We start from the raw sequence: 26,909 nt of genomic DNA, 5'->3' as shown, positions 1-26,909 counted from the left end.
TCACTGCTACAAGCCTGAACCAAGAACTTGGCCATTACTGTATGTCATTGATTCCATTTAACCAATTCTAACTCATCTATATCTTTCCTTTTATGAATAAACCTTTAGATTTTAGATTCTAAAGGATTGGCAACAGTGTGATTTGTGGGTAAGATCTGATTCGCACAGTGACCTGGGTCTGGGGCTTGGTCCTTTGGGATCGAGAGAATCTTTTTTCTTTTACTGGGGTATTGGTTTTCATAACCATTTGTCCCCATAATGAGTGGCACTGGTGGTGATACTGGGAAACTGGAGCATCTACAGGAATTGCTTGTGTGACTAGTGGTTAGCCAGTGGGGTAAAACCAAAGTCTTCCCTATTTGGCTGGTTTGCCTTGGTGTGCACAGAAATCCCAGCCTTGGGTTGTAACTGCCCTGCTTTAAGCAATTTGTCCTGAACTGGCATTCTCAGTTGGGTCCTGACAGAACCAGCATCATTACACCATATATGAGAAGAGGCTTATTTCTGTAAGTGTATTAAGTATTTCTGGAAGAGTTCAGAGAGCCTTTAAAGTGTACATCTTCAAAATATGATACAAACAATCCTTACACCTCTTGAGTGGGCTAGTACCCTATTTCACAAGCTGGGGAATGGAGGCAGAGAGATTGAGATTTGCCTGAGGTTAATGACAGAGCCAGGATTACAAGTCAGCAGTGTCTGGTCCTGGTCTTCAACCACTAAATAACACTGCCAGAGTCAGCCTCATTACTTTCTCAGCAATAAGAAAGGAAGCAGCTATTTGCTTGCTGAAGTTTTAATGGTTACTAACTCACCTCTTGGTAAGGTAAGTGAACTCTCTCCATTATCGTTTCAAAGGACGATCAAAAACCAAGATCCAATTGCTGGATGAAAGGCTATTTACCTTAAATATCCAAAAGTGCTTTAATCAGTTTATCTAAACTGAGATATCGGAGGCCTTTAGAAGACAGCCAGTCAATCACTTACATGTGTTTTGCCGCTGCCTGTCTGGCCGTACGCAAAACAGGTAGCCTTTCCACCTTCAAAGATGGTCTGTACAAGAGGCCTCGCAGTGAACCTAGGAATTTAGAAGTATAAAAAGAATAAGGCACAAAGAAAGGAGGCACTCTCCTGACTAGCCCATACTTGGCTTCAGCAATCACTATACTTCTAGAATCTTCAAATAATTCCCAGGAATCCAACAAATGGAAGTGGATTCAGTAGTAAACATTAAGATCAGACAAAAACTAAGCTAAGGGCTCCTGTTAGATGTTTCACAGTACACAGGTCTCTACCAAAACCAAATATGGTTAGCTGGATTGTAAAATATCAATCCCTTTAAATTAAAGACAATCTGAGGTAGTAATCTTTACGTTTTCATTCCCACCATGTTAATCCTGTGCTGCTCAGACCCACTATGTAAGACTATGCATTACCTATAAACCACTTCATTGGAAGCAGTTTCATCAAATGAAAAATCAAATCTAAATGCCTGGGTCTCGAGATATTTTGTTAGGTCCACTTTCAACTTTGGCTCATGCACCAGCAGGACACACTTGCTGGGAACTGTAATCACATCACATTCCTTCTTGTGAAGTTCTGTTGATGGAAAAAGATATTTGTAACATGAATAAGTAATATCAAAGTGGCATCAGAATCCAGACTAAATTTTGCCGATACATACACACACTTACCTTGCTTATTTAAAGGGCGCTTCCTTACACAAACACAGATCCTGTGCTCTTCTATCTTTAAGAGAAGGATAGGTTACAGTGAGACTGAATACAGAGTATCACTATTCCCCCAAACACACCTGTGCTAAATCAGTGTTGCAGTGGAGGCTGTAAGGATACAAGGGCCTGGTCTACACTACAGCATTAGGTTGACGTAAGGCAGTTTACGTAGATCTAATTATGTCAGCGTACACAATACAGCCCTTCTTCTGCCAGCGTAAGTGCCCTACTACACCAAACATAACTCCACCTCCACAAGGGGCATAGGGCTTATGTCCGTGTAGTTCGGGTGACACAGTGTCCCTGTAAAAACTGCATTACTTGTCATCTATTGGCCGTCAATTTTATGGCTCCACACTCTGCAGCCAGGCTCCTGCCTGGTCTCTGCTCCAAGCTAGGCTGCCACCCAGGCTCCCCACAGGAGCCTTTCTGCCACAGCTGGCTTCCTGCTGGGAATGGAGTAACCAACTGGACACCAGGTGCAGATCTCCCTGCTGGAAGCCCAGATGCCCCCCATGGCTCCCTAACAGGAATGGGGTAGCCACAGCAGACTCCAAGCATGGATCTCCCCGCCTGGAGCCTGGCTGCCCTCCTGGGGTTTCGGGCCCTGCTCCCTATCAGGAGCACAGCTGTGCCCAGCAGGGAGCTCCACATCCAGAGTCCTGTTAGCTACCAAGCCCCTGGTGGGGAGCCAAGAGGCCCAGCGCGGCTGCCCCATTCCTTGCGTGGAGCCGTGGGGGTAAAAAGAGGAAAGGGGCAGCCTGGCAGGGAGCTGAGAGCCCTGAGAGCCATTGTCCCCTTAAGTCAGTGGAAGTGCTCCTGGTGAAGACGTACACCACTGACAGGAGGAGGATAGTGTGGATGTGAACCACCACGGCTGTATGTCGACCTAACGTAGGTCAACTTAAGTCTATAGGGTAAAAACGGCCAAGGTCACCAATGTTTCCTCCCCATCACTATTCTGTGAATACCACCAGAGTTTACTCTAATACTACTAAAGCTCACTCTACTGCAAAGATCTATACATAGCGTGTTGGGCTAATGGAGAGCCTGGTCCAAAACAGATTAAAAATCCAAACAGACATGATAATTTGCAATGTATGTAATCAATGTGCCAAATTCAGCCCTCCAGTAGCTCCTCTGATTTGAGTGGGACACATTAAGGTTGAATTTGAATGTATACGAGGGATGCGGCACCACCATTCGCTTGGTCGAAGGGGAGACTGCCGAGATCCCAATCCGGAGTGGAGTTAAGCAGGGCTGTCCCCTCAGCCCCATCATCTTTAACCTCGCCATGGAGCTGTTGCTGTGAGCGATCTCCAATGGCACAGATGGCTTCAACCTCCACTGTGAGAGGGTGAGTGTCCTGGCTTACGCGGATGACCTGGTCCTGACCTCTGACGACCCACAGAACCTCCAACGTATGCTAGATGCCACCAGTCGAGCTGCCAATTGGATGGGGCTCCGCTTCAATGCGAAGAAACGCGCAACTCTCCACATCGACGGCAGCAAAAGGGACGTGGTGTAGATGACAGGGTTCCAGATCCAGGGCGAGCCTGTCATCCCCTTGGCAGAGGGGCAGGCGTACCAGCACTCGGCATGCTGATGGGTTTCCGTGTCCAGCATACACCCAAGGACACCATCCAGGAGATCTTGCGGGATGCCGCCAAGACTGACGCCTCCCTGCTAGCACCGTGGCAGAAGATAAATGCCCTGAACACCTTCTTGATTCCCTATCTCGTTCGTCCTAAGGGGATCCACTGTGGCGAAGGTACCCCTCAACAAGGCAGACAAGATCGTCCAGCAGCTGGTGAAGAAGTGGCTGTTCCTTCCCCAGAAAGCCAGCAACGAGCTGGTCTATATCGCCCACAGGCATGGCAGTGCCAATGTCCCCCATATGGGTGACCTGTGTGACATCGCGGTGATCAACCACACCTTCCGCCTGCTGATGTGTCCCGACACCCATGGTAAGGAACATTGCAGCAAATGCCCTCCAGGACGTGACAAAGAAGCGGATCAGCAGAGCCCACTCCAACCAAGACACCGCCAGCTTCCTGAGCGGTTCCCTGGATGGCGAATTCGGACAGGACGGGCGCGGCATCACTTCACTGTGGTCCCGCTCTCGCAATGCCACGCGTTGCCTGGGGAAGCGCATCAGCTGCCACTGGGAGTGGTGCGAGGAGCACCAGGAGCTGGGAGTCCTGGTGCCGCAGATCAGGTCCGACGACAACACCATCATCACCCCGAGCGCTGGAGAGGACCCTGAAGGCAGCCATGCACTCACTGTACATGGAAACCCTGAAGCGTAAACCAGACTAGGGTAAAGCCTTTGAACTGACCAGCAAGTGGGACACCAGGAACCACTTCCTCGCTGGGGGCGGCTTCACCCATTTCGCCGACTGGCGGTTCATCCACCATGCCCAGCTCAACTGCGTTCCGCTCAACAGAGCCGTCCGCCACGAGAACTGAGACAAGTGTTGCAGGAAGTGCGGCTACTCCAACAAGACCCTGCCCCACGTCCTGTGCAGCTGCAAGCCCCACTCCAGAGCCTGGCAGCTGCGCTACAATGCCATCCAGAACCGCTTGGTGAAAGCCATTGCACCATGCCTGGAGGAGGTCGCCATGAACTGCACCTTCCCTGGTACTGACAGCCAGTTGCTACCTGACATGGTAGTCACAGACTAGGCCCAGAAAAAGATCATCCTCGTCGACATCACGGTCTCCTTTGAGAAGAGGACCCCAGCCTTCCGCAAAACCTGAACTCATAAGCTGGAAAAATCCGCCCCCCTGGCAGACACCCTGAGAGCGAAGGGCTACGAGGTGCAGATGGATGCCCTGATTGTCGGAGCCCTGGGCGCTTGGGACCCTTGCGACGAGCGTGTGCTGTGGACCTGTGGGATCGGTCGATGCTACGCACGGCTCATGCGGTGGTGCCTCATGGTCTCGGACACCATCTGATAGTCCAGGGACATTTACGTCAAACACATCACCGGCCACCGACAGTACCAGGAGGTGTGAGCCAGTACGACATCGTGCATCAACTATGGGAAAGGGACTGAGACTTTTTCCATTGGACAATATGAACTGGAACCATAAACTCACTGAACATTAAACCCCACCAAATCAGAATAAATCCATTGTCATCATCATACCCACTCATTATACTCCACACCTGAACATAGCCATTATACTCCACACCCCCATATCTCAATGTCTGTAATTTGACCTGTTAAACTTTTACCCCCAATCGGGGAGATTGCAGATTATATATTCCTTATGCCACCCGTTCCTAAACCGAATTTCACGCTCCTTGATAATCTGTACCTTATTCCCTGATAACCAGAAACTTCTATGCTTAAACCCTGTACTGTTTTCTTTTTACTGCAACATCTTAATAAAATTATTAAGTCTGTAATCACCAGATTTGCATATTACGAAGTTAACTGCATAGTGACCTCAATAGATCTGAGCTCTTCAGTAAGAGGAGTAAGTTTAGGAATCGCTGCAGTCCAGCTACAGGATCATTTTGTTTGGGAGAGACCACATTCTGCATATGTCACTGGCTGAGCTGAACCAGAAGAGGTATTTAAAGAATTTGTGGACTGGGCAAATCTCTATTCTGCAGTTTGGTGGCATTTACAACATCACTGCTTAGTTTTCAGCCTCCTCATGTTAGAGGCACTTGACCAACATGTCAAGAGTTTGGAACACGGGTCGACAGCTAGCAAGTTACATTTTACTTCTCTGGACTCAAGTTTTGTCATTGACAGATCAGAGTAATCTTTTTCTGAGGCTAGGATGATACTTCAGTTATTCTGGCATTCAATGTAGTCTTAACTCCAGAAGTGGCAGTTCCCACCACCACCTTCACAACTTGTTCTGCTGATCTGCTTTGAAGTTACTCCTAATATTTAACTTACATTTTCCATGTTGCAATGAGAGCTCAATACTAAGCCATGATGTCACACTATTCCTGCTTATCCATGCTACACCAAGTTAAAACTAGGCAAGTTCAAGTATTTCTGGTTATGTCTTCGATAAGGACTATCAAAGCACTAGTGTTCAATGAGAAAAAAAAAATCACAGGTGATATTGGTACGTTGCAGTCAATGATTCCAAATATTTACTTACGGGGTCATTCATAGATATTGGTTGGCAGTCTAAAGTAGCTCTAAATTCCCTGATCATCCGTGCAAACTCCCAGTTTGGACAGCTGCTATCAAATTCCTGCAGGGCAATGACAGACATTAGCATACTTTATCTTCTTTAGCAAACAGCCAAGAAAGGTGTTACCTCTGAGTACAAAGGGCACTAGTCTGTATGCAGCTAAAGAACTCAGTATATTGTTACTCTGTCCTCATGCTGCAAAGACATGTGAAAGACTCGAACTAGAAATAACCTGATGGAATGATTAGGATTCTAATCTCATTTTGCTTGAAAGGGGGAATCTTCCTATGCAGCAGAAGGGACAGAGCTGAAGGAGTTTTCAGTACTCATTTCAACTGCTGATAAGCACACCTCCTCTTTACCCATCCATTGCCTTCTCCCACAAAAAACACACCCTGTATTTCTCCATTTGTACCCCAATTTTCCTCTCCATAGTACCAAATCCATGTGCTGTGTCTGCGTTGTAGCACCTCAAACAAACTGGGAAGTTTACACTGACTGCCATACCGATGAATTTTAAGACTTGACAATGCAGAACAGTAAGAAGAGCATTAAATTTTATGCATGGTAAATTCCTCCCCATGCGTAGTGAGAAGAGATAAGAATGCTGCATTATGTCTGCACTCCCTGAGGCAGATTCACATGACGGGGAAGAGAAGAGAACATTCAATACCCTGCCATTCGTCAATGAGTTTCAGTATTGCAATTGTCACCACTTCGCTTTTCCATTGCTAGTGGCCAACCATTTTGTTCAATTTATGCTTAGCTCAATTATCCAAAAAGTGATAAAATCTGTTTCAGTAAAATACGGCGATAGTTTCAAGAACATTGTGTTCAGTTCTGGGCTTCAGGAAAGATGTGGACAAATTGGAGAAAGTCCAGAGGAAAACAACAAAAATGATTAAAAGGTCTAAAAAATATGACCTATGAGGAAAGATTAAACAAACCCAGTTTTGTCAGTGTGGAGAAAAGATGACTGAGGGGGAACAGGACAACAGTCTTCAAGTACATAAAAGGTTGTTATAGAGGAGGAGGAGAAGTTGTTCTTCATGTCCACTGAGGAGAGGACAAGTAGTAACGGGCTTCAGCTGAAGCCAGGAAGTTAGACATTAGGGAAAGCTTCCTAACTGTAAGGGTAGTTAAGTAGTACAACAAAGTTACCAAGGGAGGTTGTGGAATCTCCCTCATTGGAGGTTTTTAAGAGCAGGTTAGACAAACACCTGTCAGGAATGGTCAGATCAGTAGTGCTCAAACTTTAGCAACCCGAGGACCCCCATTTTTATTTAAACATTTTCAGAGACCTCCAAGCCCTGCCACTCAGTCCCAGGCCCACCCCACCCGCTCCCCCAAGGCCCCACTCTCGCCCCACCCTCCGCTCACTCCATCCCCCCTCCCTCCATCACTCGCTCTCCCGCACCCTCACTCACTTTCGCCAGGCTGGGGCAGGAGTGCAGGAAGGGGTGAGGGCTCCGTCCAGGCGGTGCTTACTGCAGGTGGCTCCCAAAAGTAACCGGCACATCCCTCTGGCAGTGGCACCTCGGCAGGGGGGCCAGGGGATCTCTGTGTGCTGCCCTTGGCCGCAGGCACCGTCCCCACAGATCCCATTGGCCTCAGTTCCCAGCCAATGGGAGCTGAGCTCAGGGCAAGGGCCGTATGCAAAGACCCCTTGGCCCCCTCATCCTCCCAAGGGCCGCAGGGATCTGCCAGCCACTTCCGGGAGCAACACAGAGGCAGGACAGGCAGGAAGCATGCCTTAGCCCTGCTGGACTTTTAGTGCCTAAAAGCTCCCAGTTTGCCTTCAGTAGCCCCCTGGAGATAGAGCCTGATTCCAGGAGACTCCCGGCAAAACTGGGAGGATTGGCAACCCTAGATGATCAGCGGGGCTGGTGGCCCTGGACATGATTCTGCTCCCTCCCCCAAGTGCACCCTGTTCCCGCTCCTCCCCGCACCCTCCCAGTGCCTCCTGAATGCCAGGGAATAGCTGTTCCCCAGTGTGCAGGAGGTGCTGGGAGGGAGGGGGAGGAGTTGATCAGTGGGGCCAGTGGACCCCCTGGAGTACTCTCAGGGACCCCCGGGGTCCACAGACCCCAGTTTGAAAAAAGCTTGTCTAGATAATACTTGGTTCTGTCTCAGTGCAGGGAGCTGGACTAGATGACTTATCAAGGTCCCCCTCCAGTTCTACATTTCTATGATTCAGAAATGCCACCTGCAACTGAAAGAGCAAGTCTGGGGTTTAAAAGCCTTCAACTGCAGAAACAGCTACCCAGGAGACCCCTAAACAAATTCGGTCTGGAGAGAGCAGACAGGTTTTGTTTACATCCTTATGCATGACACTTTAAAACAAAATCCACAGCAAGTGTAAACTGAAACCAAACACTGGGCACGTTAGTCCAAAATGTGTTTTAGTTTGACCATTATAAACACACTATTTTATAGAATTTTTCTTATCCCAGCTTATTCTGCAGAACCAAGGGTTATTCCCTGATCAAATACTGCACCTGTGCCCGTTTTGTTCTGATCTCACTTATCTGGGCTCTCTTCTCTTCCCTCTTGCTTTTCATTTTCTCCATCTCTTTCACAATATTAGATTTCCTCCGAACTAAAAAAAGACAGACATTTATATCACTTTTATGTGAAGTTGTTACCACAAACAAGTTTCTTTTAGGCAGAATAATTTCTTTATCTGCCCCCTCCCCCCCACCCATGCACATACAAAACCCTCTTCTGTACAAACTGGGATATCATGACATAGCATCTTGTCCTGGAGAGGGTGTTCCTTGTTAGTTGTGCCCAGTGGTTGTGACAATCCAGGTACAGATACCACAAGGGTCTGAATCCCAAGGAGTTAGCAACTGAATCAATTGGTTTTGTATGCAAGGTTGTTAATAAATATATCAAGTAAGGTCTTATGAAAGCCTGTAGTGTTCTGAACTTGATGGTCATTAGAAGATGTTTATACAGACTGTGGTTATGAATCTATGTACATAGAGTATTGTGCTCATACACTGTACTAGTTTCAAATACACTTCACAGCAGGCAGGGGCTCCTATTGAGCCAGGTGTTTACACAGAACCAAACACAAATGATGATCCATAATACAGCCCAGGAAGAGAGAAACAGAACCATTACAGTTAATGGGAAGACACAGATGCCTCAGCTATCAAGCAGAAAGGGAATTCCCCACACTCTGAATAACCATAATCAGAGAGAAAGAAAAAGGCTGCAAACCCTGTTAAAAAGGGAAGGGGGTTGAGGACAAAGGCTTCAGAAACTGAGGGGCAGCCTATACGCAGGAAGCAGTCCATGAAACACTGGATCCTCTCTGCAACAGGGAGTATTGTGGGAAACTGTTCTGAGGCAATGGGTAACTATTAGCAAAGGGAATTTATCCAATATAGAAGTGTAAAGCCTGAAGTTGTATCTATGTTTATTTTGTGTAACTCGTGTTTGCCTTTCCTTACTAGTTCATCTGATTTTTTCTATTAAATGAACTTTATTTTTACCTCAAGCATGTCTCTGCTGTGCAATCTGTGTGGAGTGTGCATGCCAAAGGTGAACTGATAACTGGGGGCTGTTCACACCTTTGGGGGTGACAAGCAGAGGGGAAGTCAGGGTACCTGGCAGTTACAGAACTTAGTAGACTTGGGACTGGACTGTTGGAGTAATGAGGCTGGTGGAAGCCAGTGGATCACTTTATGCTTGAGGGCTGGCTACTAGTGTCAGGGCTCCAAGCCATAGCAGCACAGCATTAAGGCACCTAAAGTTAAAAAGGTAGGAGGTCACCTTATTGGTGTGGGCGATTCCCACGCCCCCAACAAACAAAAACAAAAAAAAAATATCAGTGACCAGTGGTGTCTTCACAAAGCATAGCTACCAGCTACTGAAGCTAGTCAGAAAGCCATTGTATTGCTATTCTGGGGTGGAACCAGTCCTTCCAGACAGATCTATTTGTATATCAGAACTGTACCATATTTAAATTTGAAGTCATCAGGATGTTTGCTTTTGCTACTAAGCCACTTTCCAGGAAGTCATATTAAACCTATGAGCATTTGGGGAAATAATCTTAACCGACGCTGCTTAGAGATGCATTGCTGGTCAATGAGCCAGCCAGTCCTCAGACAATAGTTCTTATTTACCTGGATTTGCTGAAGAGCTGCTTCTGATAGATGCATGTTCTTCTATAACTTCATGTACATTTGTTAGTGAGGATTCTGTAGCACAACGTGGCCTGGTAGTTCGGGCTCGGTCAGCTGTGGAAAGGAAGCAGGTCAATGGAACAGTATCTGTTAGACCTCAGAAATGAGGGAGAACAGCCTTCTGATTTGTAGGGCTCCAAGACAAGAGGAGAGGGTGGGGAGGGAGAGGAGTCAGGCCATGAGCTGCCCTGCTCTCCAATTCTATGGCAGGTGAGGGAGATAGGACTAACCCAGGAGGTACAGCACTTGCATGGGATGCAGGCACCCAGTGACCATTTCATAGTAATTTAGTATAAAAAACTGCCAATCCAATAATAGTTCACAATCTGTAAGTGTTTCCTTTAATAGGCCAACATATAACAATGTATTAGGATAGCGCAGAACTCTGCTGTAAGGTTGTACTATACACACCCTTAGCTTTATTCTCATTTGTGTGCATCATAGTACTGCCAATTATATGATCACATCTTTGCATGTATGTGATCCAAGATAAAGTTACTTAAATACTTGACTATGGAACTGAAGATTACTGTAGTGAAGATATCTATGCACCGTACCTTAGCTTCTGCATTTCCTATCTTTATTACTTACCTGTACAGCCATAACATTGTATTCATACAGATTTTTGCACTGGATTTCTTAAAAATCAAGGTTTGCCCAGTGTCCGAATTGCAGGTCAAGTATACATTTCCACATAAGGTTATTCAAATGCATGAAGTATGCAGGTTCTCTCTTGTTTTGTTTCTAAAGTGAGACACAAGTGGCTTCTCATTCCATACCAATCTCTCCTCTACCAGCAAGAGTTCTTTGAGAGATTTTGGCAGCATAACTCATGTAAAGGCTTAAATATGAGAGACAAGATGGGTGAGGTAATATCTTTTAATGGATCAACTTCTGTTGGTAAAAGAGAGATTGCCTCACCCACTGTCTCCTTTAAGCCTTAAAGTAATTTATGATGCTTGAGTAGCCTTAGGACTCAATCTTGCTCCCACTGAAGTAGATGGAGACTGCCATTTGTTTCAATGAGAAAAGGGTAGGACTTTTACATTTTTTCTTAAAAAGATTTTGGGAAGCTACAAAAAGTGCTGGCTAGGGGAAAAAGTGCCTATTAAGAGGAAACTGGCAAGAGCAGTAGGCTCAGGACTGCCTCATTTATGCACGTCACAGGTTAGGACGAGTTGTCTTGATTTAAAATGTGACTAACGTTAGTAGTTTTATTTTTTTCCCCCCCTTCAAGCTTGACTCATATTAGAGGTCTGAGATTTAAATGAAATCAAGTTTCAAGATCTATGCAGTGTCTTCAGCCTGGGCTACGTTTTTCAGTTTATGGATCTCATTGATAGAAGTCTGAAGATTAAGGCATTTGCCTACTTTAAGCAGTGTGACTTTAAAGCAAACTAGTTGAGAACCGTGCTTAAGAAAATGTTTTGCATCTGCATAACGATGCATGTCTAGCCTTAAAATTAGTTGTACATGCTGATTCAGAGCCAAGGATCTGTGCTATGCCCTTGCGTTTACACGGTCCCTTGGAGGAATCCCTTCAATGTACCAGACCAGCAAGGGGTCCAACTCTTCCACAACAGCCTCTGGGCTCCAGCACTCATTTCACACCATGAGCTCTGCCCAGCGAGTCTAACTGGGGAAGACTCCTGTTCAGAGACGTTTTGTTCTTCAAGGATCAGTGCACCTCAGCATGCATTTGCAGTGACACCAGGCAGCCTTTTCAAAACAGAGCAGGGTTTATTAGTCAACTGGAACACAGCATTGGGAAGTCCTTCGGCTACCATAGAGAAGCAAAGGTTGAGACAGTCCATACTGGCCAAATCAGAGCTCCCATACTGGTTTCCTCTCTCTGGCTATGCCTACAGTACAAGCGTTGCAATGGCACAGCTACAACTACACTGCTGCAGTGCAGGCACTTACTACGGTGATTGGTGGGTTTTTCCCTGTGCTGCAGTAAATCCACCCCCCAAAGAAGCAGTAACTAGGTTGACCAAAGAATTTTTCTGTTGACCTAGCTGTGTCTACAGTGGTCGTTAGGTTGACCTAATACAGAGCACGGGGTGCAAAATTTTACAGCCCTGAGCAATGTAGTTAGATCAACCCAAGTTTTAGATGTAGATCAGGTCTGTCTGTCCATCCCAGGTGAGCTCCTGTGTCTCTCGAAAGGCCAACTCTTACCCTAGCCTCCTGTCACCCCAGGACACTGCCTTCTTCCTGCTGACTCATGCAGAGTTCACATATTCTGCCTGCCAGAGTTTCCTGTGGCTAGTTATCAATTGTTCAGTTGTTGGGGTTCTCATTGTCCTTCTGGATCCTCCACTGATAGGGTTGTTTCAGCCAGACCTTTAACCACCGTTCATTTCACCCCAGACTGTTATGTGATACAATGCACCTCATGTTTCCTGCTCTGCCCCAAGTGCCAATTTAACCTTTCAGTGTCTGTACATAGCAATGCAAAACACACAGGGAAACTGAGGCATATATAGGACTCCAATTACTAGTTCCCACATTTGTCACACATGTGCAACAGGCAATTAAAAAAAAAAAAATCAACTGTGTTACACTTTGGCTTTGAAAAAGTAGTCTTAGTCCAAAGTCTGCATGGAACAGACTGAGTTTTAACAAACAACCTCTCTAAAGTTCAGGGCCCATCATGAAAGCCAATATGGAACATGCAGCATACATGCTTTTGCTGTGTGAAGTAGCAAAATTAACAGTAGTAGCTACCAATAAAGCATTAAGTCTGCATTTCCAAAAGAACGAAGCAGGACTCAAATACTTTCCTTACCCAATAAGTGTAAATACATGTGACTACAAGTAATCAATACTGCTGCAGAATTTGAAGTACTTTAGTTACACTCAAGTACATCCATATCCCCAATTAATGGAATCTGTCAACCCAGTACAGCTCAGAGGCAATCCAGCTTTGTCCCCAAATATTGTCCCCATCTTAAGTTATTCTTGTTAAGTCTTTCAGCTGAGATAGAAAATGCACTATGAATAGCTCTTTTAGCAAGAGTAGGGCCATTACCCCTGCCATTCAAACCAAATTGCCATGTGGGTAAAAATACACTTTGCACTTCCAAGAGAGTAGATACTTCATTTCCCATCCTAGCATTACGTATGCTATTGTGCACTGTTAAACAGATGTCAGATTCATCCCAAGACATGCATGTGGTGAATTAAGTGATTTATTTTTTCAAAATCAGGAGAATTTCTGAAGTTATCTGAAATCCCTCTTAATTAGAAGCCCTATGTAAAATGCATGATCATGGACCTCTTGTGGTCTCTTCCCTTCTCTGTTTAAAAGGGAAAGATTTTGGTCATTTCTTTCTGCTTTTACAGTTTGCACACCCATGAGAAGCATTTTGAAACACATAAGACATTCAGTTCAGTTTAATCAGTTTTACTGGTCTTGTCTCCACTCACCAGGCACTGTTGAATGGTTTCTTGTTTGTGTAGAAGTGGAGGGATCCACCTCCATCTCATTATCTTGGAGGCTGCCCTGGGATTCCGTGATAACAGACATCCTGGTAGAACGGCTACGTAATACTTAGGAAATAAAGAATTCAAGGTCAGTATTGAGCACTGACAACAGCAGGCCAGTTTCTTCAAAAAAGATCAGTATGCTCATGAAAGAAAAGAGCAATAAGGAAAGCAGCCTGGTTAAAAAGATACCATTCACAGCAGGCTCTCAAAATCTTTCGAGAAACTTAGGGTGAGGCAGGGTGCTAGAAAATTATCCGTTTGGTGAAGAGAGTGTTCTTGAAAAAAATGCCACTAGTGCAAGATAAATAATTAACCTCCAGATTTGCAGTTCCAATGGATTCCTTTTCCTATTCCACTTTAAATTAAAAAGAAAATTAGAATTCATTAATTTATGCTGAGGTTCCTGAACTATCATTCTTGAAAGGGACCAGAAGGCTCATCTTCATACTCCTGGTCACTGGATCAATCAATCTTGATGAAGGTGTTCTAAATCCAGTGACTATTTGACAGGAATTTATCTGTCTTAGTCCACACATCACAAAATTAGCACCTTGGTTAAAGTCTCTGTGGTGACTTCCAAAGACAGCATACAAATGGAGACAGCTTCTTTGTCATCACAGTCTCTCCAGGTGAGGGTTGAGGAGGTATCCTGCATCACCATGTCACCCAAGTACAGTTAGAGCTAGTGTGGAAACTCCCACCGATGCTAAATTCACTTAAAAGCTATGATTGCAGCATCTGTCTAATAAAAGCTGCACTATCAAGATTTACCATGCAAGCTGCAAGGGAATTAATGTCTTAGCAGTCGGGTCTCTATTACTTTAAAATAGTGGCCAGCTTCTTACTTGGAAATTCTTTTAGAGCTTTTATGCCAAGGCTATATCACCCATTCAAATAGTTTAAAATAGGACTTTTTTGTGAAGAAAGCAAATCTTACATGAAAAATTTGGAGTGCAATATAAAAATTGCATCTATTATCACCTCTAAATTGTAGGAATTTATCCAGACTAGAGCAATGAGTATTCTCATGTGAAGACAAGATTTCTGTTGCACACCAAATGTTCATTAGAATAGTGGATAAACCCTGTGCACAGGAATTGTAATTGTGCCCATGAAGCTCAGTGCAGATCACACCAGAATTCTTTACCTGGTTGCTGCTGCTCGGGGGCAGAGACATTAGGGATCACCGTTGCCACTTTAGGAACAAAAAAGAATTGTACTTTCATTATGCTTGGAGATGGAATTAAATGCTGTGTCCTTTGTGAAGTGTAACAATTTCCAAACCTGAGTTCACCAGAAACACTCTCAGTGTCTCCAGCACTCTGATCACGTCCTTACAGAAAGAACTGACATGCAGTATGGTGACACCACTGCTCCCTTACAGGGCAGAATACCATAATTCAGAAGACTGGCAAGATTAGTTTAGGCAGACCCAGTTTTACAATTAACTTTGAAAAAAAAGAGTTACCATTTATTTTAGCTTCCCTCAGGAGCTGATGCAGTTGTACACGTTACACATTGATGAGGACTTTGCTTCCTTTTATGTGCTCAGCCAAAGAGGTTTGCAGGACCTGAAAGTGTTGAGCTTTCTAATCAGTTTAACGCAGGGCTCAAAATAGGAGGATATTGTTCCCTGCTACTGTAGCATAGATGTTTTGCAAAAGAGAACACCCACTACTTTGCTTTCTTGCTGGATTCGGAGCTGGTCTTTTATGCACTAAGTCTGTGATTCTCAACCTTTCCAGACTACTGTAACCCTTTCAGGAGTCCAATTTGTCTTGCGTACCCGCCAAGTTTCACCTCACTTAAAACACTACTTGCTTACAAAAATCAGACCAAAAAAAAGACCACAAAAAAGTATCACAGCACACTATTGCTGAAAAATTGCTTGTTCTCATTTTTATCATATTTATAAAATAAACCAAATAAAATATAAATATCGTATTTACATTTCAGTGTCTAGCATATAGAGGAATATAAATAAGTCAGTGTCGGTATGAAATTTTAGTTTGTACTGACTTCACTAGTGCTTTTTATGTAGCCTAGTAAAACTAGGCAAATATCTAGATGAGATGATGTACCCCCAGAAGACCTCCGAGTACCTGGTTGAGAACCATTGCACTAAAACACTGGGACAATAGCCAGGCAACATGCACTGCAAATTTTCACTTATATTGTATGCTTCAGAGTACCTCTAAGGAGGGCACTGCCCATCTGTCAGTGACTGGCTAGGTTAAGAGCACTTGATTGGTCAGCTAGCCATTCACTTCCAGGGAGTGACCAGCCTAGAGGCAATAACTCCTAGTACAATTTCCAGTCTACCCGTTTTATGGAGAGTTCCCTGGATTAGTGACAGGGACTTGGATTAGTGACAGTTTGGGATGCTTGGGTTCCTGTCAGATCTGCCACTGGCTGCAACAAGATTTGTATTGCCTTCCATCTCCAAGGTCACACAGAAAGCCAAGAGAGAGTTCAGAAAGCCAGTAGCAGCTGGGGTGAAAGCCTCCTGTTCCAGAGCTTAGCACTCCTGTACTGGACAGGACAAATGGTAGCAAGCAGGAGGCTTGCTGCACTTTTGGAGGGAAGGAAGGCAGAGCCAACATGGCAGGGGGCAAGGAGAACATAGCTAGCATAGGATGCTAATTTGTAACTTAGAATTCTATGGAGAGCTAGTCACACTTATGACCACTGTTCCCTCAAAGCTGTGCGCGTGCACACAGATCCTAAACCCTGCGCACACGGCAAAACACCACACACACAAATTTGCACAGAAGAAATTTTTTGTGCGCACGGCCTGTCAAAAATTAGAGGGAACATTGCTTGTGACCATGAGCATTGAGGTGGCAAACTGCACACACTCTAGTAATCTTTCCTCCCCAAACTAACAAAAAGCCCCAAGAAATAAGTTATTCTACTAAAATCTGAAAGTTAAAGTTAGATATGAGAAGGGAACTACACCAGACCCTCGCTAGAATGCAGGATTTGGGATCCATGCGCAGTACCGCATTATAGCAGGGATTGTGTTAAAATGAATTGCAATTAAAGTAATTAAATTTGGAATCCCTGGCTGCGACTTTATTTGCAATTTATATGCAAATTAGCGCTATATAGACACTCGTTCTAGCAAGGGTCCAGTGTATTTCCCAGCTAGCCTCATATCTGCCAGCCCAGGAAGAATAACCTCTTATGGACCCCACCTTCCCTTGCAACATGCCAATCCTCAACTAGCTTTGTTTAAAACATTTTATTCTGTTGACACAAGAATCATTGACCCTATTCCGGAGCCTCTCTACGCACTCACTTTCCACTGGATTATAGAATTTGCAAAAGTAAAATTTACTAGTATTAGTTGTAGTAAGAATTCCCCTGAAGCCTGTAGAACTATACTTGGAAGAGGAAAAAAAACAAAAACACTGTTGTGATTAAAGACAAATTACAATTACCAACTTGCCAGCTCAGAGACACACAAAAGCAGCCTGCTGGCAGTAGGCCTGTATTAGGGTACCCAAGGTAGGAACCCTCCAAGACACAGAAAAACCTCAGAATGCCTTAGGACTAACAATTTAAGACTCAGATTTCAATAAGGAACCAGCATAAAGTACAATTACTTAACTAGTACATTTTGTAGCGTTGTGTTGCCTAAATTAGAGTAAATCTCCAGCATAATTTATTTTTGTCTTATGACTATAGACAAGAATTAAGAGTCATTTTTACCTTCTCGTGGAGCAGGAATTTTTGAAAGCGTTGTTCTACGTTTTTGTTTCTGCAAAAAGTTAAAAAGCCACTGCAGTAAGTATCTGAAGCATCTACCGTGCTCTTTGCATTATACAATTAAGATATGGTAACAAATACAAGAATGTGCCTGTTCTTTTATAGAAAGCAGCACAGGAAGCCCCAAAAAAATCCATATGGAACAAAACATGCATACCCTGAGACCTCAAAGTTTAAAATGGAATGCAAGTGAAAGAATCAAAGCAGTTTTAAAAATAATCTGCACTTATTTTGCAATGTTATTTATGTTCCGACATGCTGCGGTTTGAATTTTAGTACCATAACAAGAGTCTGAAGAGTTTAAGGATTACATACCTGTATAGTTACATTCTCCTGCAGAGGCAGGTTCTCTTTCACATCAGAAGCAGAAGAAATTTCTTCTAAAATCTCTGGATTTATTGTCATCACATCTTCAATCTCAATCTACAAAGGCAAAGACAAGATTTACATAGCAGACAATTTCTGTTCTAACTCCAATGTAAGACAAATAGCTTGACATAAACCTTAAATAAAGGCAACCAAATATAAGCCATTCATTTGTTTGATGTGGAAAATTAGGGTTGCCTTGATTAGTAATGTAGTATTTTAAATTCCACTTGAGCAGTCTAATTGGACTACAATAGAAATCTGCTAGTTAGACCATCTACCAGCATCTGCCAACCAACACTCAGTTCCGCAGGAGCCATTGGGCACTTCTGAAAACACTAGCAAAGCACATTTGTCACCGTTTAATCTCTTGTGGCTAATCTTAGTAAAGCTCTCAATCACTTCATGATTTCTGCTCTAGGAGAGCATTAGGAGTTTACAGTATAGTTGTGCTTGTTGAAATAATTTTATTAACAAGCTACTCACACGGAGGTAAATGAAGCATTCAATATTTAAACCAAAACAATTGAATTCATCTGCATTTTCCCCATACTCACCCTCCTGCTATTTGCAAGTAGAAGTGATTTCACCTCAACCTCCAAACTCCTGCTTTACCCTTTAGTGAAGTCATAATCCTTTATCTACAACATTCTGCAGCTCTGGAAAAGTGTGATGTCACAAGTGTCTGTGGGGGAGGAGGGGGGTAGTGAGGAGTTGGGCTGTGAAGGAGAAAACTTAGGGACAAACTGAGTCTCTCCCCCTTATTTTTACTGTGTAAAGATAACCTTATAAAACACAGAGTTTGTATGCCACATAGTTGTATAATTATCACTTCATCCTCCACCGAAACTAAGCTGCCTTTGATATTGAAATAGTATCTATTCTGCACAAGAAAGCCTTTTAGTTGTTTTTACTTAAAGCCTCTATGTCATTTAATCCTCTGTAAAATGAGGAAATACACAATATTAACTGTTCTCATACAAAAGAGTTAAAGTATTCACCAGATTTTTAAAACAGATTTCTAGATAGGTGATTGTCTCCAAGTATTATGGAAACCCAGGACAATCATCAAGTTTACTCACTTCTAAGACAGACCTTGGTAAATGCCACTCCCTCCAACTCACCTGGGCTCTGACAGTCATGGTTTCTTCCCATTACGATAGCAGATCACTTTTGGAGGTTCTGCAAGTCAAAAAACCTAGGCCCCCATGATACCTGTGTAACCTCATTGATCTTATGCTTATGGGTTTGCACTGGTAGAGTTCAAACTAGTTTGCCTGCAAAACATCTATTAATGGTGATTATGCATGACATAGCATACCCAGCTTCAATGTCAGAGTGCCACCTCATCTTTCAAATCTTCCTCTACCTGCCGGTACATATTTAGACTTCTGACTCGCATAGATCTGATAAGAATTTCAAGTCTCAGACAATGCAATTGGCAGTTGGACTCTGGCCCAAACCTCACGGCTAATTCCCCATCTGTTGCAAAGACATCTGGGATCTTGTGAGCAAACTCCTCAGTATAAACATACACTAAGTTTCAGGAAAAGCAAAAGTTTCCCTGAGTGAAAATAAAATAAGCAGAACTAAAGAAAGGAATGTGGTAAATTGTGCAAGCTGGGAAGAGATTTACAAAATCAGATTCCAAAACAAATGGGAAACAAGGAAACCCCTTTTCTACAGCCAATGGAGTGGGAAGATGTCTGGCAGAATATTAGAAATATCTCCAGTTCTCTCTCAGCTTGTCTGTCAAAGACAATGGAGATATTTTATTGGATCTCTAAGTCTAAGTATGGTTTTAATGCATAAGTGGGTAGGGGATGTCCAAAGTATCCAACTAATCTCACATTTTGCCATATGTTAGGAAATTCTTCCAGAAAATTTTTGAGAGATCATTAAAGGTGCTGAACACCAATAGAGAGCTGCCAACGTTGCGTAAGCCAGGCCTTTGTTAAGAGCATGAAAGTATGACACTAATGAAGAAGTCATAACTCATCACTTATGAGTCGTAAAACAAATGTATGTATATAAATACATACAGTTTTATTCTGAATCAACTATTCTTACTAGAAAAAAATAAAAAAAACATTGCCCTCAGAGGCACTGTATGTCAGCAATACTATTGCAATTATTATTTGTGATTAGTTGGAATACAGTGGTCCAGTTTACAGAAGTGAGCAATAAGGGGTTTTCACAGTTTTCCTACCCTCAAACTAAAGATCCAAAGACAAACATGGCCCAAAATTAAGGATTTGTAAAAACAGACTTAGTTTTTGTAAGGCCAATAGAATCTTAATTTTCTTTGGAAAATAACCTAACAGATAAATCTTCATCTGCAGCATTTCCAAACCAAATATTACAACTTTTATGCATTTGAATCTGAAGAGTTAGAACACACCACAAGCAAAAAGTGAACTGTCCAAGCTCTTCTTCCTGTCCTAGGCGACAGAAATACTATATTTTTAACCCTCAGTTTAATGAGCCATGGAATTCTATGAAACACATGTAAGAAAACTGGCTTTAAGCCCAAAGGATCTTTATTTAAGAGAGTCATGATTTCAGCCCCATGCTTTATAACTATGCAATTCAAAGATGCTGCTTTACTCTAGATAGAGTGAGCATGGGGACACCTCTCACACTCACCTCTTTTCCTTTGGTTGATTCCCCTTCTGACCATTCTACCGAGACAGACAGCCTTTCAACATTTACAGTCTTTATAATTGCACTGTGAATTAAGCCTAAGGATTAAAGATGAAATATGAATTTATCAAGTCATTCAACACAAGACAATTAACTTTTGCTGAAGAGAACAAGTTCCCATATTCATCTCTGTAATACCAACTACAGATTGGAAGACTAGTTTTTCAGAGAGAAGTTTGCCAGTGTTCTGTATCCAAAGCTATGAGCCATTGTTAAAATCTGGGAATGGCCTTCATACTATAAATATTGGATAAACATTCAAGACACAAAAAAGCAATAAAGCTGTTAACTCTGCTGTCAGCCAGCAATGTCCTAAGAGTACCAACACCCTTGAGGACCCAGCTGCCCAAAGGAAATTAATGACCCAGCAAAGGGACAATAATAGCTTAAAGACCACATCCCTGCCAGAAAAGGTGTTGTGTGCTATTTTTAGAGCCAGAAGTCTTTCAGTGTTCCGGCTTACTTAACTTATTTTGGCAGCACTTTGTATACATGTTTTCCCATTTATATGGGGTTTTCCTACACGGCAACCAGGGGAATTTTTTTTTTTTAAGTGGAAAAAAAGAGTCCCATAAAAAAGAAAAAATGCACACAAAGATAGCCTGGGGGAGTTCAAGGGTCTGTTTAGGACCAGAAACCACTTTTTAAATAGCACTGAAGTCTGCTAAACATGTTTACAGAATCCTTTCATTTTCAATCTCCTTTGGAAAGGACAGAGTCTCATATATGCCTTGTGTCATTGGAAAGATTACATCAATAATGGAAAGGAAAAAAAGCCAAGTCTGTAAGAAGACCAGTCCCCTAAGCATCACAAGCAGTAAGTCCAACAGAGGCAACCAAAGGCAAGAGTGAGAATACAAGAACAACCATACTGGGTCAGACCAATGATCCATGTAGCCCAGTATCCTGTCTTCCAATACTGGCCAGTATCAGATGCTTCAGAGGGAAAAAGCACACATTGGGGGAATATGACAGCCCCATTTCAGCATGGAGCTCTTACAATTTCACTGCATACCCAAAAAGAAAAGGAGTACTTGTGGCACCTTAGAGACTAACAAATGTATCCGAGCATAAGCTTTCGGGAGCTACAGCTCACTTCATCGGATGCGTCCAATGAAATGAGCTGTAGCTCACGAAAGCTTATGCTCAAATACATTTGTTAGTCTCTAAGGTGCCACAAGTACTCCTTTTCTTTTTGGGTATGCAGACTAACATGGCTGCTACTCTGAAAACTGCATACCCAGTGATGACAGGACAGGGAAGAAAGGGACTTGTCCCAGCTGCAACCCAGAGGTCCAGGGTGGATGGGGGCTCTCCTCTTAACCCCTCACCCCCAATAGAGAGGCTGCTTCCCAGAGGTGGGGAGTGCTGAGGAAAGGTATAAGGAGAAACAGCGGAATAAAGACAATGGACTTCAAGAAGGCAGACTTTAGCAAACTCTGAGAAATAGTATGTAAGATCCCATGGAAAGCAAGTCTTAGGAGGAAAAAAAAGTTCAGGAGAGTTGGCAGTTTTAAATAGACATTATTAAGGACACAAAAGCAAACTATCTGAATGCATAGGAAAGATGGGAAGTATGATAGATTTGTTTTAATAGCCTGAAACTCAAAGAGTCAAAGGTAGAAGAAAGTAGTAAGGATGTAAATATCAGTTAAAAAAAGTTAACGGGTAAATGATTTAAATGATTTTGTTTAACCGGTTAACCGTTAACTGTGGTAGCTGGGGGAAACAGTGGGGGCTGAGGCCAATCCAGCCGAGACTGAGCCCACCGGAGCAGCAGGGCTGGGGCCACTCCCTCTGACCCCACGTGGGGCCACCGGGGTTAACAGTTAACCTTTTACATCCCTAGAAAGTAGATCAAATTACAAAGGATGAATATAAAACAAAACAACAACCACAAGCATGTAGGGACAAAGTTAGAAAAGACAGGGCACAAAATGAGATTAAACTAGCTAGGAACATACAGGGTGACAAGAAAACTTTTTACAAATAAGCTAGAAGCAAGAGGATTAAAATAGGTGAAGAACAAGTTAAGAATTAAGGTATGTCTACACTTAAATTGCTACTGCATAGACACTACCTATGGCAACGGGAGGATTCTCCTGTTGACATAGGTAATCCACCTCTCTGAGAGGCAGTAGCTAGGCAACAGAAGAATTCTTCAGTTGACCTAGTGCCATCTACACCAGGACTTTGGTTGGTGGAACTATGCTGCTCAGGGGGTGTGGATTTTTCACACCCCTGAGAGATGTTGTTACTCTGACCTAATTTTCTATTCTACACCAGGCCTTACTTAGGCAAGTTAGACGTCTTCAAGTCAGCAGGCCCTGACAAAATACACCCTAGAATATTTTAAGGAACTGGCAGAAGAGATCCCTGAGCCATTAATTATCTTTGAGAATTTGTGGAGGAAGAGAGAGATCCCAGAGCTCTGGAAAAGGGCAAATACAGTACCCATCTATAAAAAGTTTCAGAGTAGCAGCCGTGTTAGTCTGTATTCGCAAAAAGAAAAGGAGTACTTGTGGCACCTTAGAGACTAACAAATTTATTAGAGCAAATGCATCCGATGAAGTGAGCTGTAGCTCACGAAAGCTTATGCTCTAATAAATTTGTTAGTCTCTAAGGTGCCACAAGTACTCCTTTTCTTTTTGCATCTATAAAAAGAGGGCTTAGACCAGTCATCTTAACTTCGGTACCTGGAAAGATAAGGGAGCAAACAATGAATTTGTAAGCACCTAGAAGATAAGGTAATAAGTAACAGTCAGTACAGATTTGGCAAGAAAAAAAACCAAGTCAAACCAACCTAATACCCTTCTTTAGGAGAGGAACAAGCCTTGTGGATAGGAAGAAGCAGTAGATGGGATAGCTCTCAGCTTTGGTAAGGCTTTTGATACCGTCTTATGTGACCTTCTCATAAGCAAACTGGGGAAATCGATCCCAGATGAACCTACTATGAGGTTGGAAAACCATACTCATAGGTAGTTATCAATGGTTCCCACTCAGGCATATTGGGTGGGGACCTGGCCTGGGTCTGGCTCGAGTGAAAACGTTCGGAAAGGACTTGGGGAAGAGAGCAGCCAAGAGTGCACCCCTTTACAAAGCTCGCAGAGGGTACCAGGCTGGGCAGGGCTGCAAAGGCTCTTGCGAGGCCAGGGTCAGAACCCAGCAGCAGGGACCTGGGCAAGCTAGAGAAAGGGTCTGGAAGTCAAGAAGGCTGAAGGCAAAGCCTTGCGCTCAGGGAGAAGGGCGAGTGGGCAGCGACGGAACGGGAAAGGCCTGCCCAGGAAGGGGCACCGGGGACAGGGATCCGGGCTAAGATGGGCGCCCAAAACCAGCCAAGCAACCAACCAACCACCCCCCGCCCGCTGAGGGGACCCCTCCAGCCGGGCCTCGAGGAAGGGGGCGGTACGGAAGGCGGCGGGGGTCAATCCTGTCAGAGGCGCGCGCGCGCGCGCGCGCGCTCCCCCCGCACTCACCGTTGCTCCGCTGAATCTTAATAAGCCGGCCGGGCTGGAGGCGGCTGCAGACCGCGGAGTCCATAGCGCCGGGGGGGGGGGGGGGTCCTCGGGGCCGCTGGACAAAGGGAGGCACGAAGGGGTCCGAGGGCCCAGCGGCTCCGCGTCCAATCAGCAGCTGGGCATGGCGGGCCCCCGCAACCGCCGCCGATTTAAACTCCGCGCGCTGGCGTGCCGCGGGGCCTACCGGGAAACGCGGCCTCGGAACCACAAGGCCCAGCGTGCTATGCGTGTACAGGGAACTCCATCTCCCAGCATGCCGAGGGGCCCTGGCCCAGCGCACTTACTGGGAACTACAACTCCCAGCATACCGCAGGCCCGTATCTCTGGGCGCTGCGGGGCCTGCACGCGCGGTGCACCCTGGGAGATGTAGTCCTTCTAGGGCGGGGCGGTCTAGTTGCCCAGCTACACGTGGCGGTGACACGCCAGGCAGGGTTTCCCCCTCTGTCCGGGCCCCGGGCCTGCAGGCGAGGGGCAACCGGGGAGGGATAGGCCCTGACCCTGCCTGTAGGACCCAAATAATCAGGGATAATGGAAAAGAGGGGACAGTGATTCCCACTCCAGAGAATCTGTCCCCCACTCAGCATGTGCCCCCGTGAGTCACTGGCCACCCCACTTCTACCCCCAGCCTGGACTTGTTGCTGTCTCCCTGAGCAGGGGGGTCACATTACAAACACCTCCGTGTATTTACAGTGAAAGCTGGAAAGCGGTGTCTTTCCCTGTGTCACATGCCAGCAGCTCTTTGGGTTCGGCCTGGCCAAGGGGAAGGTCGCCGGCAGGATGCCCTTGCAGCCATCAGCCTCTGCATGGGGCTGAACTGCATCCCCATGTTGTGGGTGTGGTGTGGAACAGGGCCCCTGCGCTTCAGGCATTTCGGGCTGTGAAATTAACTTCCAGAGTGCAAGAGGCATTTCAGAATGATGCTCCCAGCACTACTGTATGCAGTGTTATTGTGGCCCTCTTTGTCCCAGAATATTAGAGAGGCAAGGGGGTGAGGTCGTATCTTTTGTTGGACCAACTTCTTCTGGTGAGAGAGATGAGTTTTTGAGCTTACAGAGAGCTCTAAGCTTATCTCTCTCACCAACCTTGCCCCCCCGTGACTCCCAACACTGACCTCCCCGCTATCCAATAAATCCTCCCATCCAAAATGGAGGGGGAAAAGGTAATTACTCTAAAAAATCAAAAAGGAAAAATCCTTCCCCAGCAGCTTTTAACTAAAAAAGGAGAAGAGCCAGAGACTCCACAAAGTCCCCTTTGGAGAGCTAGCAGCATGTCCAGTCCCATCTGGAGATGAGTCACCAGAACAAACACATCTACAAGACACTGTCAGAGGAATGAAGGTGAGGGGGCGCTCATGGAGCTGGTCCCAGCATTGAGTCAAAGCAAAGGAACTCCAGCAGAAGTATCTGAAGACAAGCAACAAGAACAGGAGGCCTCCGGTAATGCTCCCACTCCTTGCCCATGTGATGATGAATTGGGCTTCAGAGATGGTCTGCTGATTCTTCCCTCCAGCCAGGCGGCGTAGCAATCAGGCAGCCTACTAAGCCAGCTGCACACATGAGGTTGCCCAGAGACTGGCTCTGCTGCCGGCCTTGATTTCTGACACACTTGATTTCTCTTAGGACTGCCCATGTCTCCCTTTCACCCCTGCATCAGCTGGAGGAATCCTCCTGGTAAAAAGCAAGGCTGCATATCTTTGTGGTTTGCCCAGCGCCCTTTTTGAAGAAGACTCTGCTGTGTCTCTTGTGAAGTGGCTCGAGGGTAATATCGTCCAACGTAAGGGCAGCCTGCAGGGGTGTACTGGCAATTACTAACTGCCCTGCAGCCCCTCACCGACCCAATAGCCCCCTCTACTCCCCAAAACCTCCACAGCCACTCACCCACCCCACAGCCAACATTCATCTAAGTACACCACGGCCACCCACCCAGCATTTTGACAGGAGTCCTATATAAGGGGAAGTAATTTAGAAAATGTCTTACCACCTGGAAGCGAACCCCAGAGTGGGAAGAGAAGATAGGAATGACCTTCCAAAATGGTGGGAAAAGAAACATTGTATCATTGTTGGCATGGAGATTAGGATTGGGGACAGTAAGGCCTTGTGTTTTTTCTGGTTTCCTTTAGCACTTGTAATGCCACGCCTGTGCAAAGAGGGAAGTTAGCACCTGCAGAGAGGCTGGAAAAAAAAAAGACAAGAGAGGAAATGTTCCAGGAGCTAGGGTCTGCATCCCAACAGAGGGCCTTGAAGGCAGAAGTTTGGAGGGAAGGTTTCCTGGTGCAATCACAAAGCATCAAAGTAGAGTGCATGGCCTTGGAAAGGGACATGATGCAGACTTACACAGCACAGTTGGAGCACCTTTTGTGACAAAGGTCAAGCACTGCTCCCCAACCTTACAATGTCCTGCAGACTATAGGGAACACACCAGACAGGGACAACCATTTCATTCAAGCTTTACAACTCCTTCCAGAACAATCCACCTACCAGGATATGGAGTAGGGTGACCAGATGTCCCGATTTTACAGGGACAGTCTTGATATTTGGGGCTTTGTCTTATATAGATACCTATTATCCCCCACCCCCTGTCCCGATTTTTCACCCTTGCTATCTGGTCACCCTAATATGGAGAAGGCGAACCCCTTGAAACACATCACCTACAGGAGTTTCTGAATCTTCAGTTTGACCATGCCACAGTTCCACTGGCCTCAGGTTTGCACTGTGTTCTTAGTTTATTGTTTTTTTAAATCAAGTAGTTATGTATTCCCTATGTTATTTGTTCATTCAATCAATTTTTTGGGGTAGAACTCAGCTGAAAAAGGTCGAGGTACAGCGCAACCCACAAATTATGTAACATCCACCCGTAGTATCAATTCCTAATAAAGTCAGCACACAAACAAACACATTTCAGTCATTTCCTTGACTACAGCATATTCATTACCCACAACTACCCCCTGGGCACAAGTGCATCCTTGA

At 44.7% G+C, this 26,909-nt stretch overlaps 1 protein-coding gene across 6 annotated transcripts in view; it reads right to left on the bottom strand.

Annotated features, from left to right (window-relative positions):
- The window catches only part of KIF2C (kinesin family member 2C), a 49,407-nt gene extending 25,263 nt beyond the window's left edge, over positions 1-24,144 (bottom strand). Inside the window, exons 1-12 of one of the 6 annotated variants that reach the window (XM_038414287.2) lie at positions 23,902-24,144; positions 20,369-20,463; positions 17,672-17,779; positions 17,300-17,348; positions 14,733-14,780; positions 13,526-13,648; positions 10,034-10,147; positions 8,396-8,496; positions 5,862-5,957; positions 1,692-1,746; positions 1,434-1,596; positions 985-1,075 (exon numbers count right to left, since the gene is read on the bottom strand). In XM_038414287.2, coding sequence (XP_038270215.1) covers positions 985-1,075; positions 1,434-1,596; positions 1,692-1,746; positions 5,862-5,957; positions 8,396-8,496; positions 10,034-10,147; positions 13,526-13,648; positions 14,733-14,780; positions 17,300-17,348; positions 17,672-17,779; positions 20,369-20,463; positions 23,902-23,965 — 1,107 coding nt within the window. In that variant the 5' untranslated portion in view covers positions 23,966-24,144. Of the gene's footprint in view, positions 1-984; positions 1,076-1,433; positions 1,597-1,691; positions 1,747-5,861; positions 5,958-8,395; positions 8,497-10,033; positions 10,148-13,525; positions 13,649-14,732; positions 14,781-17,299; positions 17,349-17,671; positions 17,780-18,804; positions 20,116-20,368; positions 20,464-23,228; positions 23,278-23,901 lie in introns of those variants that run through there. The other 5 variants (XM_038414288.2, XM_038414290.2, XM_038414289.2 and 2 more) reach the window with 5 other exon arrangements.
- Positions 24,145-26,909: the final 2,765 nt, after the last annotated feature.

This window comes from Dermochelys coriacea, chromosome 8 (genome assembly GCF_009764565.3).
Source record: "Dermochelys coriacea isolate rDerCor1 chromosome 8, rDerCor1.pri.v4, whole genome shotgun sequence".
Classification (NCBI taxonomy): Eukaryota; Metazoa; Chordata; order Testudines; family Dermochelyidae; genus Dermochelys; species Dermochelys coriacea.
This window is presented reverse-complemented; position numbering and strand designations above follow the sequence as displayed.